Genomic DNA, 18,045 nt, shown 5'->3' on the forward strand with positions numbered 1-18,045 from the left:
CTTTCGGTTTCACGATAGGCCGCCGAAGGTGGTCAGGCCGCCGAAGGTGGTCTGGCCAGCCACCTATAAATGGCCCTCAGTCGGTTGAAGCAGTAGGAGCACCACCGTTTCTTTCACTTGCTGAGGTGAAACTCTGTCCTTTGTGAGTATTTCTTCATGTTTTCATGAAATCATGCAAAAATTTGATTAGTTTTTATGATCTCCTAGCGCCGGTGACGGTTCATTTTGGGGTCGTTACAATTAATTCAGTCAAGTTTTTTAATTTTTTATACAAATTACTCTAAAAATTTCAATTTAAATTCAATTTAGCATAAGATAAGAAAATGAATTTAAATTTCTTAATTTTTGTACAAGTTAAGAAATTCAATTCGAAAAATTTAATTGTTTAGCTAACTTAAATTTTGATGACCGTTGGGTCACCGACACTCAAACCGCAATCGAATTCCTACAAAAAAATCAAGTTCAAGATCTATCAGAGCCACTATACATAGCCACTATACATATTAATCCATTAGCACACAATTTCGCCCATGCTTAAAGCAGGCCGAACTGATCTGTTCATTTGATAAGAGTTGGATTTCAAATACATTTATTCTTACTAAGCCCATAAGAGAGGGACAGGTCAGAGTCTTATAATAACCCAGCACACTGGAGTACGGTTATGGTCTGAGACGTTGAAACCCGGTTTACTCGATTGGAGAGATTAATAGGGCTACAGACCTCTATGTACTCAGAATCAGGTCAAAAAAAGAATTAAATAATCGTCTGACGCTAAAAAAAGGAAACGTTCGTATGTACGATCCTAAATAATGAGGACACATCGCTAGAAAATAAAAGATGAGAGATAATCCTAGAAAAAGGAGAAATAAGGTACTATGCTTACACACACTCTCAAAAATCTTATTTTTTATATACACTCTCAGAAATTTTATTTTCTCTAAATGTTAATTAGAACATCAAGTCTAATTAAGTATTTATATATACTTATGTTTACTTATATATTTAAAGCTCAAATTAAGTATTTATTATGACAAAAATTAATGGTAGCTAGGGCATGGCATTCCGTTTTATCCCAACCACTGATCTTTTGTTGCACATAGAGAAACATTAATAAAAAAAGATGATGGGTTGTGAGGACACAAGATCATAAAAAACTAAAAATTCAAGGATTGTCCAAAACAGAAGTAGATCAAAAATTAATCAGTACTTGATCTTGTCTGATGTTCCCTTCACATGAAGTGATGAGGCCAAGTGATTAGATAGTCTGAATTGGCACATCATCATAGATAAATTTGGGGGGTAGCAAGTCTATTAATGATTGAGGGCAACACTGTATATGTCCATGATGCTACTTGCTAATTTTCCCAAAAAAAAAAAATCATGTCTTTAATTACTTTGATTTGTAATTATTTAATAATGTTTTAATCATTCCCATGTTTAATTAATTTAATTACTTGAAAGGAAAAAAGAAAGATGAAAGCTATATGCTGGGAAGTGCCTTTCTTGCATTTTCTTTACCCACCATTTGGTTAATTTCATGTTATTTCTAGAGAAAATTTGTTTAGCTGTTTGTAGATTTTAGTGGGGAAACTGAAATTTCTTTTTTTTTCCTCCTAGAAAATTGCTATTCCTGGCAAGAAAATGACAAGTTGATGTCAAGAACTGTAATTAAAAAAAAAAAAAAGAAGCATTCCTTTTACTAGATGGAGAACTAGCTGAAGATGAGGAAAAAAAAAGCTATATATATATGTTCTTGAACTCTAAATAATAATTATCACTAAGAAAACAAACCCACCTCCAAATTTTGTAGCAAAACCAGAATTCATCCTTCTGTGAGTGCCTTCAATTTCTTCAAGTATTAGCCTTCCATGCAGATCCAGCTTCACAGAAGCAATATCAAGTGAAAACCAGAAGGAGCAACATTATTAAAACCACGTCTGTTTGTTTGACAAGAAAATGGGGACAAGAAAATAACTAGAATCTTGAGAGCTAGAAGCTGAGATAGAGATCTAGCGGATATTGAGAAGCCAAATTCAAGATAAATACTATAATTAATTAATGATAGTATATATCTTGAAATAAAATAAAATAAAAGCTACGATTTATAATATATAAAAGCACCCCTATTAATTACACTCTCATACATATATGGCTCATCAAGACAATAAACAAGCAAGCAAGCAGAAGAGCTAGCGAGGCAGATGGGGTTCCTCATCAGTCATCATCATCAGGGCTCTCCACGCTCGCGTTCATGCCAACAAATAAGCATAGCTACGCATCGGCGGAGAATGTAGAACTTGGCTCGTTGCTTCTTCACCAAATGACTGCATTTCTGGCCAAAAGATCTGCAGGGTTCGCATACTCGCTGGTTATTAAAGCTGTTGTTCCTTTCCTTGTCAGCCATTGATCATGAAAGAGAAAGGAAAAATGAGCTAAATCTATATATATATATATATATATATAAATTTATATATATAGTTATATAATACTGTCACTGCAAGAAAGAAACAATGCAAGCAACTAAGCATTAGAAGCTGTAAAATATATAAAGGCTTAGATGAGAACTTGGTGTGTCTTTATATATAGATAGAGAAGAGACATTTATTTGCTGATTAGAGCTTATTTGAGATCTAATTTCAAATCATATTTGAAAATATATTGTGGGTTTTATTTATAAATTAAAATATAATAATATACTCCCAATATGTTGAAGTGGGTTGGGCTCTCTCCATTGTCATTAGGTCTCTTCTGTAGCCATTGTAACCCACCAGTTGCCAGGAAAGAATGGTGCAGCATATGAAGACACAATATGGACCAATGCTCACTGCCATTTCACCTCAAATATTAGAAATAGGCCTCTTGGACCCATCCCTTGTTATATATATATATATACATTATCATCAAGTTCTACACTTTTATCAAAGACCAAATTCTATACTTTTGTGCCTTAAATTCAGGAAATCGAACTCTGGTTATCAAGAAATTTCTAAATAGGTATTGCGAATCCATCCATTAAAGGTTCAAAGAGAATTCAAATAATTAAAAGGTGCAAAATTGCAAGTGGGATTGATATGTCAAACGGTTTCTTGCATAGTATGCATATTGTCTTTTACCAATTATTAGTGACCAAGAAAGTTTCTCTAGTTTATTGATGGCTTTATTAAGAAAATGAATGAGCATTGAAATTTGAAGCTATGGGTTGTCTGATGTGTTCTTTAAATTTAGTTGTAAACAATTATTTTGAAGAAGAAGAGTATTGGATTTTTCTTCTTATAGCCAATCAAACTTTTGGTAGAGTTAAAAGGATAATTATGAACTTAAATCATTAACTAATCATTAGTACACATGATTAGTTGTTTGCATTGCCCTTTTACAGGCAATCACAACTTGGTGGCTTGGAATATTCCTGTTTTAGAAAAAACATATAAAATTTATTCCTAGCTACATTAACAAAATTTTCCCATGAATCAACTTGGAACCACTTTTATATGTTTAAAACTTATAATAGAAATAAAACTTATAATTATGATTTAAATATGATGATCGCCGGCTTCCTTACCAGGATGAGGAATATGGCTCAAAACCCATCAAGCCACAAGCAGATAGATCGGCTTAACATCGCGTGACCCTGGTTCTGGGAAAGAATATGGCCCAAAGCCTATCGAGCTACAAACAGGTAGACTGGCCTAACATTGCATGACCTAGCCCTGTGATGAGAGGCGGACCAGATTGACTACATGTGCGGGTCTATCCATGAAAAATCCAGCCCGAAAATATGGAGGGGTGCTCTGACTACATGTATGGACAGAATTAAATGACCGCCTAGTATGGAGGGGTGCTTTGACTCATCCATACGTACCGATCTGAGTGACAGAGACAGATGGTACTGTAGTATAGAGGCAGTTAGACGTTATTAACAGATAAAATGAAAAGTGATAAAAGAAATGTAACATCTTTTTTTCTAACTAAATTTTAATCAAATTTACATTCATATTGAAAATTTTTTAATTAAATTTACATTCATATTGAAAATTTTTATAATATGCACTTCTATAATAGTTATCGAGTATGGAGCTTATGATTAAAGGAATATGTGTGTTGTGAGATACATAATATAATATGGTTAAAAAGAGTGTAGGGTTAGGTTAGCTAGAAATAAAGTTGAAATGGGTGATGATGTTAAAAAAAAATTGTGATGATGCAGTTTCATGGGTTGTACCAACATATCCATCACCAATTCAAAAGGGAAAGTCAGAAACCCTGTGCATGGGGCCTGCCATGTGCAAACACACCAGTTTTTTTTTTTTTTTTTTTTTTTTTTTTTTAAATTTTTACTTCTTCTTTTTTGGAACTTAGGAAACCTTTTTTATCGATGGGTCGCCATCTCTTATGCATTGCTTAATCTGTTTTCATCTTTAACCAATTTTCTACTGCCTGTTTCTTCAACTTAAGTACATTTTTTCTAGGGTTTTCTGTCCTGCCACCCATGGGTAAATCAGATCAATAATTATCCAAAAATTTTTACTTTTCTGCTGTTTTGATTAATAATTACTTTGGTACTAACAAGGTTTGACTCACCCGCTGCATCTATGCACATCTTCCAAATGCTCAGACAAGGTTTAGCAATCTTAATTTGTTGATGGGCCGAGCCCATTAATAAAAGCGAGCTACAGCCTATTACTTGCAATAGATTTCCTCACATGAGGCCCATCAAAACAAACTGCAAAAACGACCCGTCGTCTGCGGATTTCAGGCTTCCTTGATGCAACCCTTTCTCCTTTTCTGTTCCACAACTAAAATTGCATGCCTTCTCTCTTACCGGCTCATATCACATTCACTACAGCACATATAATTTGTGATGAGGAATGAAGAGAACATGCAATCATTTCATTGCATGACTTTCTCACATTTATTCCTTTCACTTTCACTTTCACCGTCTCATACTACAAGGAAAACAAAATGGTGAATGTGAAGGTGACTAAAAATGAATTGTCCATCGATTTCGTCATGCCACAAGATGCAACTATTTTTGAAGTAAAACAAATGGTTGAATCACTTATGAATTTTGAAGTTCACTCGCAAGCTCTTTTTTGCAACGGTCAAATGTTGGAAGAAAATCGTTCTCTTGAATCTTATAATTTTCGAGAAATTGTTTGTTTTGAACTTGATACGGTTCCTCCACAGTTAAAATTTTATATTTTAGCAAAATCTCCAGTCAAAGAAACTCGTATGAAGGTGAAATCAACAACTACTGTATTAGAACTGAGGGAGAAAGTTGAAAGGAAATGGGCTATTTTTAGCCATATTTTGAGTTTAAAGTATAACGGTGAAATGATGAGCGATGATCTTCCTCTCTCTCATTATGAAGTTCGTAGCAATTCGGTTATTGAAGTTGTGGTTGGACTTGAACCACGTTAAGTACTAGAATTAATCAAGTTTATATGAGTCTTAATTAAGACTACTAGTTTTATTAGGACAAAAATAAATGTTAGATGCTACTCTTTTTATCCTATATGTAATGGGAAATATATATATATAAACATATGAGTGGTATTCATGAAATAAATAATATTTTTCCCACTTGTCATTCATGAGAAATTAGAAAAATATTTTTCTCACTTTTCAATCTATCTCAAGCTTAAATACTAAATCGATTTGCTAATTCAGTCACTAATTTCTTGAAATGGGCAATTCGATATGGGTTTCGGCTAATTGGGGATGGCCCAAGTTATGGGCAATAGCCCAAAGAAGATAATAGTGGCTGCAGCAGCAGCACAACGTGATCCTCTATATTCCACCGTGAGCAGACTAGCGTCGCCCATTTTGCGGTGTGAAAAATCTCTGGAACTGGAAGCTTCAACTGTTATCTGGTCTATCATCTTCTCAAAGGAGTAAATGTTGCCATGAATTCACTGACAGCATCTCAAAAGACCAATACCCACTTGGAGCACATTCACTGATATAATTAACTACATTCAAGACATTATATTTGTTATCAAATGGATGCTGGAAGGACTTTGCTTTCTTCTCCCCCAACATTTCCTCGAAGAACCCACCTCAAGAGTTGTCTCTCTTCTCCTGGTAAGATATAGAATCATTGCAATTTATGAAATTTAGTTATAGTTCTATAATCCGTTTTAGTTCTTGTCTCATTTGATTTTCTGCCAGACAACAGAAAAAATAATGCCTCTGAATTCCAAGATGGTCAATTGGCTCAAGGCATTTTGGATTTTTAATTATTTTTCTCTTTTCTGTTCTTAAGTAAGCCAATGGAGCTTCCTTTTGTTTTTTGAAAAGAAATGTTAAAGTTGCTTAAGTTTTTCTAGGAGATGACCCTCTTGGATACTACCAATGACTGGGTTTTAATCTGTTATAATACTACTTATACCACTTTATACGGATGAATTAAGGATTAACAACCTTGGTAACTATTCTGGTAACTTGATATTTGCTTGTGCTTGTGTTTTTGCAGTTTTGATGTTTCATGAACAAGCGGTTTCTACGGTTACTCCTGTTCCAACCACTTCTATAGCTCGAAATTTCCCTACTTCTGTTCTTTTGCAAGAGCAGCGTGAGGAGATTAGGCCTCTCCTGAACGTAGTCAAGGAAGACAGAATTTCTCAGGTTATAATAATTTCATTGTTTGGTATCAAGAATTTTATAAGAACTCAATTCATATGATTTCTTTTTTAATAACTCTCTTGTTTGGAAGGAAAGAATTCAATCCTTTTTAGCTTAAAGCATTTTCATTTTAAAAGAAATTAAATTCTTGCATGATTTTGCAGAATTCATTTGAATTTTTTGTTGCAAAATGAATCATGCCGTTTAGTAGTAATGTAAATATTTACTGTGTGTCTGCTTCCTACTAGACAACAGTGGATAGAAAACAGATGGAAGTTGGGACCTCAGTAAATGAAGAGAATGGTGGTTTGGATCAACTGGTGCTGGAATCCGGGTATTGCTCACTTGGTTGGCCCAAATTTTGGAATTTGTAAGATGGATATGTTTTATTTCTTGCTGTTTGCATTAATTTCTTTAGGTTTAGACTTGTTTCTGAAAAGCAATCTTACATGGTTACCTGTTTTGCTGTTGTAGAAAGTCTCCTTTACAAATAGCGCAAAGTCCATCCTGGTCATTGACTGTGCAGTCCATCACTGCCAATACCGACAAGCTTATGCCGGTTGAAGCAACTAATGTGATTGACCTTGCTAAGAAAGCTTTGTCAGCTTCAAAAGAAGCAGCATTATTAGCTGAGAAATGCAGTGATCTTGATGACGTAGTTTCTAATAGGTTTGTTTCTTTTGCTTTTTAATGTTTCTCTTTACCTTGCGTTTCTGTTTGAGGACTGATGTCTAAATTCTTGCAGCTTGAGGACCACATGTTCATCTGACTTCTCAGTTGAGGAGGTGAAAACTGTTAGGTCAACACGGCATTTGGAGAGACAGTCTAAAACTCGGAGGGTGCCAAAAGCAAGAGATGTTTTTCATGAGCCTTATAATTCTAGGAGGGCTGATGTACAAAAAAAGATAAATGAAGGATTTGATCCAAAGGATCCACTTCGATTATTTTTGTGGGGTCCTGAAACAAAACAACTTTTGACTGCTAAAGAGGAGTCTGAATTGGTTGCTCAAGTACAGGTGTATCTCTGAATCACATTTAACTTAAAATGAAGCTGGATGCTTGTTTAATGAATGCTTTTTATTAAAAAACTCGAGGGTACTTGATTTATGGTCTTTTTTGCTGGACATGGGCACATGAAACAGGATTTAATGAGGTTGGAGAAGGCAAAGAAAAGTCTTCAGTTTCAATTTGGCCGTGAACCAACCTTGGTTGAATGGGCTGATGTTGTTGGGCTTAGTTGTTCAGCCTTGCAGTCACAACTTTGTGCTTGTAACATCAGCAGAGAAAAGCTGATTACTGCAAATCTGCGGATGGTAGTTCATATTGCTAAACAATATCAGGGCCGCGGTCTCAGCCTTCAGGACTTAATGCAGGTTTAGCTAGAACCCACATGGGTGCATTTATTTCTTTCTTGTTACTAATGAGTGCAAAGATATGAAAACCTTGTTTTTTTTTTCCGTAGAAATTTAGACATGCTAGTAGCAGTTTTTTTTCTTTTTTGTATCATTCTGTTTGGTCTTTCTTGGTTAACTTTGATGGAGATTTTGGGGTATACAAAATCGAAGGAAGGTGGCAGTAATTGAGGAAAAGTTCAGGGAAAGCATTTAAGATGGTTCATGAATATGAGTGTAGACATTTAGATGTGTCAGTGAGACATGATTACATTTAGCAAAAGGGACAAAGAAGGAAGGCATAACTAGGCGATAAAATGGCTTCTGAAGTTATTATAGGGAAAGATTTGATGATTTGATCTTTTTAAATATTGTGTAATGCATAGTTCTGGTTGGAACGAATATATGGATTGGAGTAATTAAGTTTCTGTAACTGTGATAGTTAATTTGATGAGCATATGTAGCTTTACTATTTGATGAGCCTTCACTCAATATTACTATGAACATTTAATCATGGTGGTTGCTGGAACATCTCACATGCTGTTATAATTTCTCTGAAATCCCATCTTGTGTTGAACTAGGGTATTTTTCGTACTCTCTGTGGGCATCTTGGTGGATGCTATTTTATTCCTTATTAAATCGAGTGGCCTTGTTATCAATTCTTTTACATCCCATGGGCATTGTTTGCTTATTATATAGCATAAAGAAAGCAATTATTGTTGACTAGTATTAGATTTGCATCGAAGGGGCAGTTCACGATCTGAAGTTTTCTTTTCAATCAAGAAATGGAAGAACAGGAAATGAAAATCAGTGATTTTAATCAAGGACATTAACTAGAGAAATGTGCCTGCATTTGAATGAACTGTGATGGTCTTTCTCTAATTTTTCTGATATTCTTCTAGGAAGGAAGCATGGGTCTTATGAAAAGCATTGAGAAATTCAAACCACAAGTTGGGTGCCGATTTGGCACTTATGCATACTGGTGGATAAGGCAGACTGTTAGGAAGGCCGTATTTCTGCACTCTAGGACAATTCGTTTACCAGTAATGCAAATCTCCTTCACTCCTCTTTTTTTTTTTTTCTTTTTTTTTTTTAAAAAAAAGGTATTTTTCATTCTTTATCTATGTATCTGCTGTTTTAGTTATTTTGTTGGTAAGTTTACGAATTTCAGGAAAATGATTAAATTTCATATCAAGGTTGACCAGGAAGATGAGCAATATTACTACAATAATTGATCTAGCCGCGTATTTATTCTTGTGTTATAAAGAAATATGTTGTCTTGTTGAATACATTGATACTAGCTGGACCTCTAAACTCCAAGGTTTTTTTATTGGTAATTATGTTATGTAAGTCATTACTATACTATTACATAACAAGCCTTCTATTATCTATTTAGATTTATAGAGAATCCGTGTGTTTGAGTCTCTTACGAAAATTTTACTTAAAACGCATTAAGAACCAGCATAACTTGCTTTCTGAATGAGAACTATTAATATATCATTTTCAGGAGAATGTGTATCATATCTTGGGCAAAGTAATGGAAGCAAAGAGGTCATATATTCAGGAAGGAAATCATAACCCAACCAAAGAAGAATTAGCAAAACGTACAGGAATTACAGTTGATAAGTTGGAAAGATTGCTTTTCATGGCAAGAATGCCAGTATCGATGCAACGAACTGTCTGGGCAGACCAAGCTACTACTTTCCAGGTAAATACTTCTTCTCTCTGTCGATCTAATCCCTTGACTTATGGAAGAGAGAGCTAAGGCACGGTTTTCAGGTACAAGTACCTGGAACATTTTATGAGCTATATTATACTTCTGAAATCTCGTGTAGTTGCCCTCGCTTTTTCAGGTACCTGACTTTTTTTTATCTTTTGACATTTGCAACATTTGCAGGAAATAACTGCAGACACTGAAATTGAGATCCCAGATGTGGGTGCAGCAAAACAATTGATGAGACAACATGTTCATGGGCTCCTAAATATTCTGAACCTGAAGGAAAGGCAGATAATCAGGCTAAGGTATGGCATTGAGGATGGCAAGCCAAAATCGCTGTCCGAAATTGGTAATGTATTTGGATTGTCCAAGGAAAGGGTAAGGCAATTAGAAAGCCGAGCATTGTATAAGCTCAAGCAATGTCTTGGTAGCCATGGACTTGAGGCATATGCAGATTTACTTGTTTAGATTTAATGACCTTATGTTCCTCTGTGTTTTCAAGCATAACTTGGTGAGACCCTTGGTTAGTTTTATAAAGAATTTGGGCTAGCCAAGATTAGGCTATGTATTGATGCTTAGCAATTCTGATTTTGTAGTAGAAGATGAATGCTTATTCTTTGATGCATTTGTTTGTTAATACATTCCTGTATTTCTTTGACGAGTTCCTCTGTATGCTTGTTTCTGGTTAGAAGATGATCATTTTTTTTTGGTATAATTGGTTCTGACTGGAGTTTCGAACTCGAGATCTCTTAGCGACAGAACTCTGACGACTCTGGTAGCAAATGAAATAAAACCCATTGGTTAGAAGATGATAATTTGTAGCTCTTGCACTTCTCAAGATAGTTGCAGAACCAATTTCGTCAACTTCCTCCCACTTTTATTTTTCAAAGAACTTTGTATGTTTGTTTTATTTTTATTTTATTGTGTATAACAATATATATCTTCTATTTTGAGCGGTTTATTCTTTTTTAATCCATGGATTTCTTTTAGATCTATGCACTTATCTACCAAAATAGAATAAGTCTCACTTTTCCTTGAATTTTGAGACGATGTCATATTTTGTTCAAGATTAATTTTTTTTTTTGTCCAGTTTATCCCATATTTGCCCTAAAATAAATAATAAAATAACATTTTAAAAATGTTTTAACAACAAAATATTAATTTTATATTTTAACTAATGTAAGAATTGTTAAATAATATTATTAATCATTTTTATCTTGATTATTTTAATTATTATAACATATTTATTAATAATAAAGTATAAAATAAATATTTTTGTAATATTTATCAACGTATTATTGTTTGTGGAAGATTTAACTCTTATAATATATTGGTAATTCAGTTCAGTAAAAATAAAACATTTACCAAAGAAATATCCTTGAATGTTCTATAATAGTGATCAAATTTGGCTCATCCCCCCTCCACATACAATGGAATGTCAATAGTAGAACATTTGATTATACTTTTCCATATTTAAAGATTGCAATGCTCATGCATTCTCTTTTTGAAACGAAGATTATATACCTTGTTTTTAACATCACAGTTTGGAGTTTGTCTTCAAATCTCAAGACAACAACAACAATAATAATAATGTACTTGAGGATATTGTTGGAGACTAGAGAGAAATGGCTACACCAGAGAACTCAATGAGAATCAGAAATGAAACTTAAACCCAAATTTTATCCGTGCTCTATTCTTATATCCAAAGAATGAAAAGATATGCTGTGTCTGATTTCCACTCTTTTTCTATAGAAAGATGAGATCTGGCATGCTAGGGATTCCTGCAAAATTGGGACATTAGGAATGTACACATTACAAGAAAGCCTTGCACCAAGAAGACCTTGCACAAACTAAATACCAGCCATTGCTGCAAAGGGCGTTTAGCTCAAAAGCCAGCCATATCTAGTGCCTACTCCCAAAACTCCACCACTTCTTCTTCTTCCGGTGCTCGTTAGAAGCTGTATCTGAATCAAGATCATAAATGTAGATGCATCAGGTTCCTATGGATTAAAATGAAAGCTAATTTTTCATAACTTGCATGACACAATCACAGCTTCCATCACTATTTCAGATGAAGCAAAATTGACACGAAACCAAAGCTATGATTGAAAAAAACCAATGAAAGTTCTGAGATCATTTAATTTATATTTATGGCGTAAAAGTTTTGTTCTGTTGATTACCAAGTTTGACAATATCTAACACCCAAGTGGGTTCCAAGAAAATAAATATTAGTGAAGTAAAGATTACCTCCTTGAAAATATATAGAATTGTAGTGCACCTCTGCCCAAAAACTCAAGAAAATTGCTGCATTCAAAACACAAATTCTTCATCAAAATTCAAAAGTAAAGGTTTTAACAATTTCACAAGAAGATTTTATATCCTACTCAAGAAACAAAGGTAACATCAATAATTCATTAATCTTGTAGGGAAGGATAAAAGGAGAATTTTTATGGCATTATGGTCAGTTGCAGAGTTACTATTTTAGTGCTTCTAAAAGCATAAGAAAGCAAACAACAGAAGTGATGGAACTTCTACTTCAATGCTTTCATAAAGCAGCACTAAGAAAAACAACTGAGATGGCAGGTTTTTATATTCACAAATTGTGATGTTCTGCTGATCAGGGGTGACAAACACATTAACTAAATGTTTACCTAACAAATCATAGTACATCTGATGAAGGTTCATCATAATTATTGATCGCATCTGACATTTATTACCATTACAATACCAACATCACATAATACAACTAGAAGTGATATCATAAAAAGCAGCATGTTGAAAGCAAGGAAAAGATGAAAAGAAAATTGATATGAACAGAAGCAAAGAGACTGGCAAGCACATCCACAGAAAAATGTTACTGTAACTTCCACTATGCAATGGGGAAGAAATTATATTATTACCTCCTTTTGACTTCTGGTTGATGGGCAGAATCTCAATGTAGCAGGTGTCTTTAAAAGAGGTCATAACAAGTATTTTCACACCATACTGCAATTGATACTTTGTGGGATTAGAATGGAACAAAAACACATCAATATTTTAGTATCAGTATGGCAAAACATAATTTTAAACAAACCTCAAAAACATTTTCAAAGCTTAACTTAAACAACGGAACAATATGCAACACCATAGCACAAGCATTATTCAAAGGTCAAGTCAAACAAGACCCTGTCCTCCACAGGACAAAGGTCATGTAATCCAGACTGAGCGCACTTAGCCTGGTTGGTACACCTAAGATAATCTTAGGTGAGAGCTGCGTTTCAATAACCAGGTCATGCATCTCATTCTCATAGAACCAAAAGGGGAAAAAATGAGAAAGAATCATTATTGTCCCTACCGAATCAGCAGCTGCCTGCAATGTGACATGATCTCCCCATTCACCATTCCTGGCAAAACCACAATTGAAGGAGATGAGAAACAATGTACTGAGCTCAAAATTCACTATAATCACCTATGAAGGAAGAGTTATGTTAATACTTGGACATCTTCTTCAAATAGTCACCGTATTCCATGGGCACATACCCTTCATATATCTCCGGGTGAGATCTCAGCTGATCACAAAGCATTATAATTCCATCAGTTCAGAAGAGAAATCGGTTGTAACCAACTCAATAAAAATTCAGTTCAATTGATAACAACAGGATCAGGAATAAAGCAAACCTGGTTTACAATGCGTTGCCTCACAACTTGGTGGCGATCAGGTGTGTTGTACAATTGATCTGATAAAGCACGAAACTGAAAAATGAAAAAGGTAGAATAGTAAATACTAAGAGTTTTGCTTTATCAGTGCTTCATAAATCAAAGATAATATGGTTAACTTAGACTAACGAGATTGGCAAAAAGGAAAAGGAAACCAAAAACTAACCTGACAGTTACCATCCCCTTGAACCTTGACCTCAACAAAGTCATATAACTGCAATCTAGATTAAAGATAACATATAAGCATTGATATAACTTTAGGTACTAGACATATCATAATGAACAAAAACCAAATAAGTTAACCACAATCCCATAGAATTGGACAGGATTAGTTTTACTCTTTTGCATCACTTTGCTTTACATAAAAAAGCAATCTCTATTTAGCCATGGATTCTGCAACAGTTAAGATTGAATTAGGGAGGAATCAGGATGTAGATCTGGAATTTCATCAAAAAAATTTTAAAAAAGTTATATATATACATTATGAGTTAAGTAATTAGAATTGAGCAATTTTATAATTGATCTTTTGTCAAATTTTTGTTTATTTTTGTCAATTAATAATGAGTGTTTTCATGCATTAATCATAGTTATCAAATATTGGGAAAATATGAACTGCTTGGTATAAAATTAGTGGCCAGTTTGGACTTTGGCCTAATTCAAGGTCTATATGGAGTTGTTGTCGATGCTCATAAAATCACAAACCTTAAATTTATTACCTGTTAAGAAGCCTTTCATGATCTGAAGTTGCTTCATCAATTGAAGGTATTTCTCCATTGATTCTAGGAACATGCTACACAGAACAAATGACAAATTCAGGATAAGCAAAATTCATAGATACAATGGCTTCATATGCTCAAATGTATGCATGCAGATTCATGTGCTTTGGTTTGAAAATGATAATTGAAAGATACTTGAATAATCATAAGTAGAATTATTGCCCCAATAAGAGCTTGAAATCTTGAATACATGCTCAAACATTAAGAAGTTTCTATATTTATGTGCTTGCATGCTTATCCAGTAAGAAAAATCTTGAAACCAAAGCAGATCACTTAATCTCTTGTGGAAGATGAGAGGGAAAATATGCTATGCAAGTCAAAGAATGTTATTTGGATATGTCCTTGTGCAAAGATGAGCATCCAAACAATATAAATAACTATAGGCCGTTCCAACATTCTTCAATTAAATATGATTTTTCATGACATAACAGTAGCAAGGCAATGATTCATAAAGCAGGTCTCATTCAATAATACCAGAAATTTTAACACTAAATTACATTGAACTTGCAAGTGCAAGTTTCAAAGATGCCAACCAAAACACATTATAAAAATTAAAACTTCCCCCATAAGCCATGTATGTGGGCTCACAGGAGAAATACTTGTGAATTGAGGGAACACACCAACTCTCTGCCTCATCCCTATTCTACTATGCAATCCTTGAAATTGAATAAAAAAGGTATTAACTTTGTCTACCTTGAAGTTACCTAAGCCAATTACTTTATAATTGAGAGAATAGTCTGTCAAAAAATAACAAAGACAACGTGAAGGCCCAGGGCATAATTAGTTGCACCAAGAGGGAACAGGAAGTCATCTGTATGACCCAAAAGCAGCTAAACTTACAGGGATAGGAATCATTTGATTCAGCCTCTTGCCGACTTCCACATCCAGTCCATATTCATCAGTAAATTCTGCAGAATAGGAATACTCTTCCCCATTTTCAGGGCTGGAGCAAGAACTAGAAGCAACCATATCATCTGCATCTTCATGACTATCCTCATGGTCTGCAGATTATAAACATGAAATCAGATTAGAATAACTAAGTAAACTTGCTACCCCGAAAAAGAAGGTCAAACTAGCAGCTTCACCGCATACCTGAACTGTAGCTCCTTCTTGGTGTGCCATGCCAATCATGCTTGTAAATGGATATTTCCAATTGATCTTCTCTTGCAGGTGAGTAGCCAGAGTTAACAGCTAGCTGTGAAAATTCTTCTTGCAGCGTCCGGGCAATAGCCTCATCACTGTCCACATCTGTACAATCTGATATGTCATAATGATCTCTGACATAATGTCCACGATAATCATCCCCAGTTTGTACTCCACCACCAGCATAATACCCAGGATAAAAAGGAGGATCCCCATCAAGCAGACGAAGACCCCACTGGATTACATCTGAATCTTGCTCATACATTGCCATCTCCTTTGAAAAATCCCTCCAATCCAAAACCTGAATAATTGGCTGACTTTTTCAATTCGTACAATATTATATTATTGGGTTCACATCAAGATATTTAATAACAAGGGTAAGCATCATATGAGCATCAGCTGTCAACCATTAGATTGAAGAAAAAAGAAACAAACTTTCACTTGACGATCTCGAGCATTTTAGTCTAAAAAAAAAACATGTCCTTAAAAGGAAGTTGTTTACTTTTTCCCCCTACCCTTTAAAGGTTCTTGTGCTTCGAAATAAAATACTTCAAATTCGATTTTACTCCTTTACAAAATCATAAATACATCAATTAGTCAATTACTTTTCTATGAACATGTAACAGCCAATAATATAAATGAACCTATAAACAATAATCAAATTACCTTTCATGAATCAACTAAACATTATCTTTCAAGCAACCAATCAATCATAAAATCAAACACGGAGATACAAACACATAATAAATAAATAAATAAGATCGTTCAATAAACAGAAAAGAACTCACCTGGTCAGCTTGGATTCAAGAAGCTTGAATCTTCAGCCAATAAAGAAAAAAGAAAAGGGCAGAAAAACGGTACGATAGGGCACTGTATATTTATAGAGAGGAGACGAGTAAAAAAGAAGATAACTATGAAAACCTTAGAGAAAAGGAAATGAAAGAGAGAGAAATGAGCGCGTTTCGCTCCCTTATATAGTGTTTGCCGTGGCGTTAAACGTCGAACTTTTTCGAAATCGTATTCAAGAAAGGGAGGCACAGAGAGAGATTTTTCTATGGTTGATCGATGGGGCGGGACATTATGGTGATGGTTAATTTGATTGGTGCAGAAATTGAACGGTGGAGATTGAATTTGGATTTCTTTTAATATGAGAGGTTACGGCTGCGATTGATTCATTTTTAGTATAAATTGGCTGCTTAATTTATTATTATTATTTTATTTCATTTAATAACTAATGTGCTTGAGAGTTAAGATATATTTTTTGGAATTGTAATTGTAATTTAAATACCATTTAAAAATAAGTAAATATATAAATACAAAAGATATATTTAATTATTTAAATTTTGTAATTAAAATATGTTATATTTAATTGAAAACTAATTTTGGCAATTAAAAGTTTCAAAAAAGGAAAAAAAAAAAAGTTGAAAACGAGCTGTCCACCACTCAGCAGTCAGCAAACCAACACTTAAGCATGAAGCACAACGATTTCCGGTAAAGTCCAACTTTAGGTGCCAGTCACATCCGTAATCGTGTCGCATATTGAGACACGTATGAAAAATATGTTTTTAAAATATATTTTTTATAAAATAAATAGAGTCTTAATATTTTAAAGCTTAAATTAAGTGTATTTAAGTAATTCTGTTAATTTTAATTAATATGTACGATAAACATTGAATCAGTTTAGGATAAATTTACGCAGAATTAAATAAATTAAAAATTAAAATTTTAATATTTATAAAAATTAAATTGGATTGATTTTAATTAAAAATTAAATTGAATTGAATTTATTTAATTTAATTTAATGAATTTAAATTTTTAATAAATTTTTTTATTTTATTTTTAATATTTTAAAATTTAATTAAAATATTTTAATTTTAATATAATTTAATTTCTATATATTATTGCAAAAAATATATTATTATAGTTAATCGGTTCAGTTTAATTTTTTAATTTTTTTATTAAAATTAAATTAAATTAAAATAATTAAAATTTTTAAAATTAAAAATTAAATTAAATTGAAATGAATAAAAATTTAAATTAAAATTTTAAATTAATTCAATTCGAATAGAATTTTTCGCGTTTGAATCGAATACCGCTAATTAATCTAATCTCTAAATTAAAATTTTTTGAAATGTCAATAAAAATATAAAATTTCCAAAAAAACAAATTATGCAGACGGAATGCGTATAAAATTTGTCCATTGTGATGAAGAGAATGGAATGCACGTGAAGTACACTAATAACGGTTCTAGATTAACTTGAATCCAACCCCATATTCAATGTTTGCCAACCAATTCTGATTTTATATAATTACAAAATAAATTATTCCGATGCTTGATATTTTTTATATTATGGTATATACATTTGTTATTTTAATTTTTTTAATAAAATAAATTTCATCTGATTTTTTATATAATAAAATTAAAAATATTTTAATTTATAATAGATTGGATTTAAATAAATATTTTTTAATAAAGATGAAAAGAGTAAAGCGAATTTAAAATCATCTAACACAACTAAAAAATCAATGTTGCATTTAACTCAATAAATTAAAGAGACCAACTTTGATATAAAATTAATTTGAATTAAACATTTGGACATGCTCAAAGTCCAATAACTTTTTTTTAATATTAAATCAAACTGATATCATAGGTAAAATGTTATTTATTTATTATTAAATTTATATTTATACTATATATAAA

At 33.1% G+C, this 18,045-nt stretch overlaps 3 protein-coding genes across 7 annotated transcripts; 1 reads left to right on the plus strand and 2 right to left on the minus strand.

Annotated features, from left to right (window-relative positions):
* Positions 1 to 1,722: 1,722 nt before the first annotated feature.
* LOC122724702 (small polypeptide DEVIL 16-like) lies at positions 1,723 to 2,548 on the minus strand. Its single transcript, XM_043960467.1, has one exon. The coding sequence runs from the start codon at positions 2,402 to 2,404 to the stop codon at positions 2,228 to 2,230; it is 177 nt and encodes a 58-aa protein (XP_043816402.1). The 5' UTR covers positions 2,405 to 2,548; the 3' UTR covers positions 1,723 to 2,227.
* Positions 2,549 to 5,782: 3,234 nt separating this feature from the next.
* LOC110621994 (RNA polymerase sigma factor sigF, chloroplastic) lies at positions 5,783 to 10,387 on the plus strand. 4 transcript variants are annotated; one of them, XM_021766321.2, is made up of 9 exons: positions 5,783 to 6,081; positions 6,473 to 6,624; positions 6,870 to 6,991; positions 7,096 to 7,290; positions 7,367 to 7,637; positions 7,764 to 7,994; positions 8,915 to 9,055; positions 9,520 to 9,720; positions 9,910 to 10,387. In XM_021766321.2, the coding sequence occupies exons 1-9, from the start codon at positions 6,000 to 6,002 to the stop codon at positions 10,195 to 10,197; spliced, it is 1,683 nt and encodes a 560-aa protein (XP_021622013.1). In that variant the 5' UTR covers positions 5,783 to 5,999; the 3' UTR covers positions 10,198 to 10,387. The 4 variants fall into 4 exon arrangements, with proteins under 4 accessions (XP_021622013.1, XP_021622015.1, XP_021622016.1 ...); XM_021766323.2 differs by having other exon boundaries at positions 6,870 to 6,955; XM_021766324.2 differs by lacking the exon at positions 5,783 to 6,081 and having other exon boundaries at positions 6,484 to 6,624; positions 6,877 to 6,991.
* A 775-nt stretch (positions 10,388 to 11,162) lies between these two features.
* Positions 11,163 to 16,375, minus strand: LOC110623505 (OVARIAN TUMOR DOMAIN-containing deubiquitinating enzyme 12). 2 transcript variants are annotated; one of them, XM_021768482.2, is made up of 12 exons: positions 16,133 to 16,375; positions 15,294 to 15,645; positions 15,042 to 15,202; positions 14,142 to 14,215; positions 13,592 to 13,646; positions 13,387 to 13,461; positions 13,204 to 13,277; positions 13,064 to 13,112; positions 12,630 to 12,714; positions 11,977 to 12,033; positions 11,588 to 11,693; positions 11,163 to 11,510 (listed from the first exon to the last, which is right to left on the minus strand). In XM_021768482.2, exons 2-11 carry the CDS (start codon positions 15,613 to 15,615, stop codon positions 11,632 to 11,634), a joined length of 1,014 nt encoding a protein of 337 aa, XP_021624174.1. In that variant the 5' UTR covers positions 15,616 to 15,645; positions 16,133 to 16,375; the 3' UTR covers positions 11,163 to 11,510; positions 11,588 to 11,631. The 2 variants fall into 2 exon arrangements, with proteins under 2 accessions (XP_021624174.1, XP_043816332.1); XM_043960397.1 differs by having other exon boundaries at positions 11,200 to 11,693.
* Positions 16,376 to 18,045: the final 1,670 nt, after the last annotated feature.

The sequence above is a fragment of the Manihot esculenta genome, chromosome 9 (genome assembly GCF_001659605.2).
Source record: "Manihot esculenta cultivar AM560-2 chromosome 9, M.esculenta_v8, whole genome shotgun sequence".
Taxonomy (NCBI): domain Eukaryota; kingdom Viridiplantae; phylum Streptophyta; class Magnoliopsida; order Malpighiales; family Euphorbiaceae; genus Manihot; species Manihot esculenta.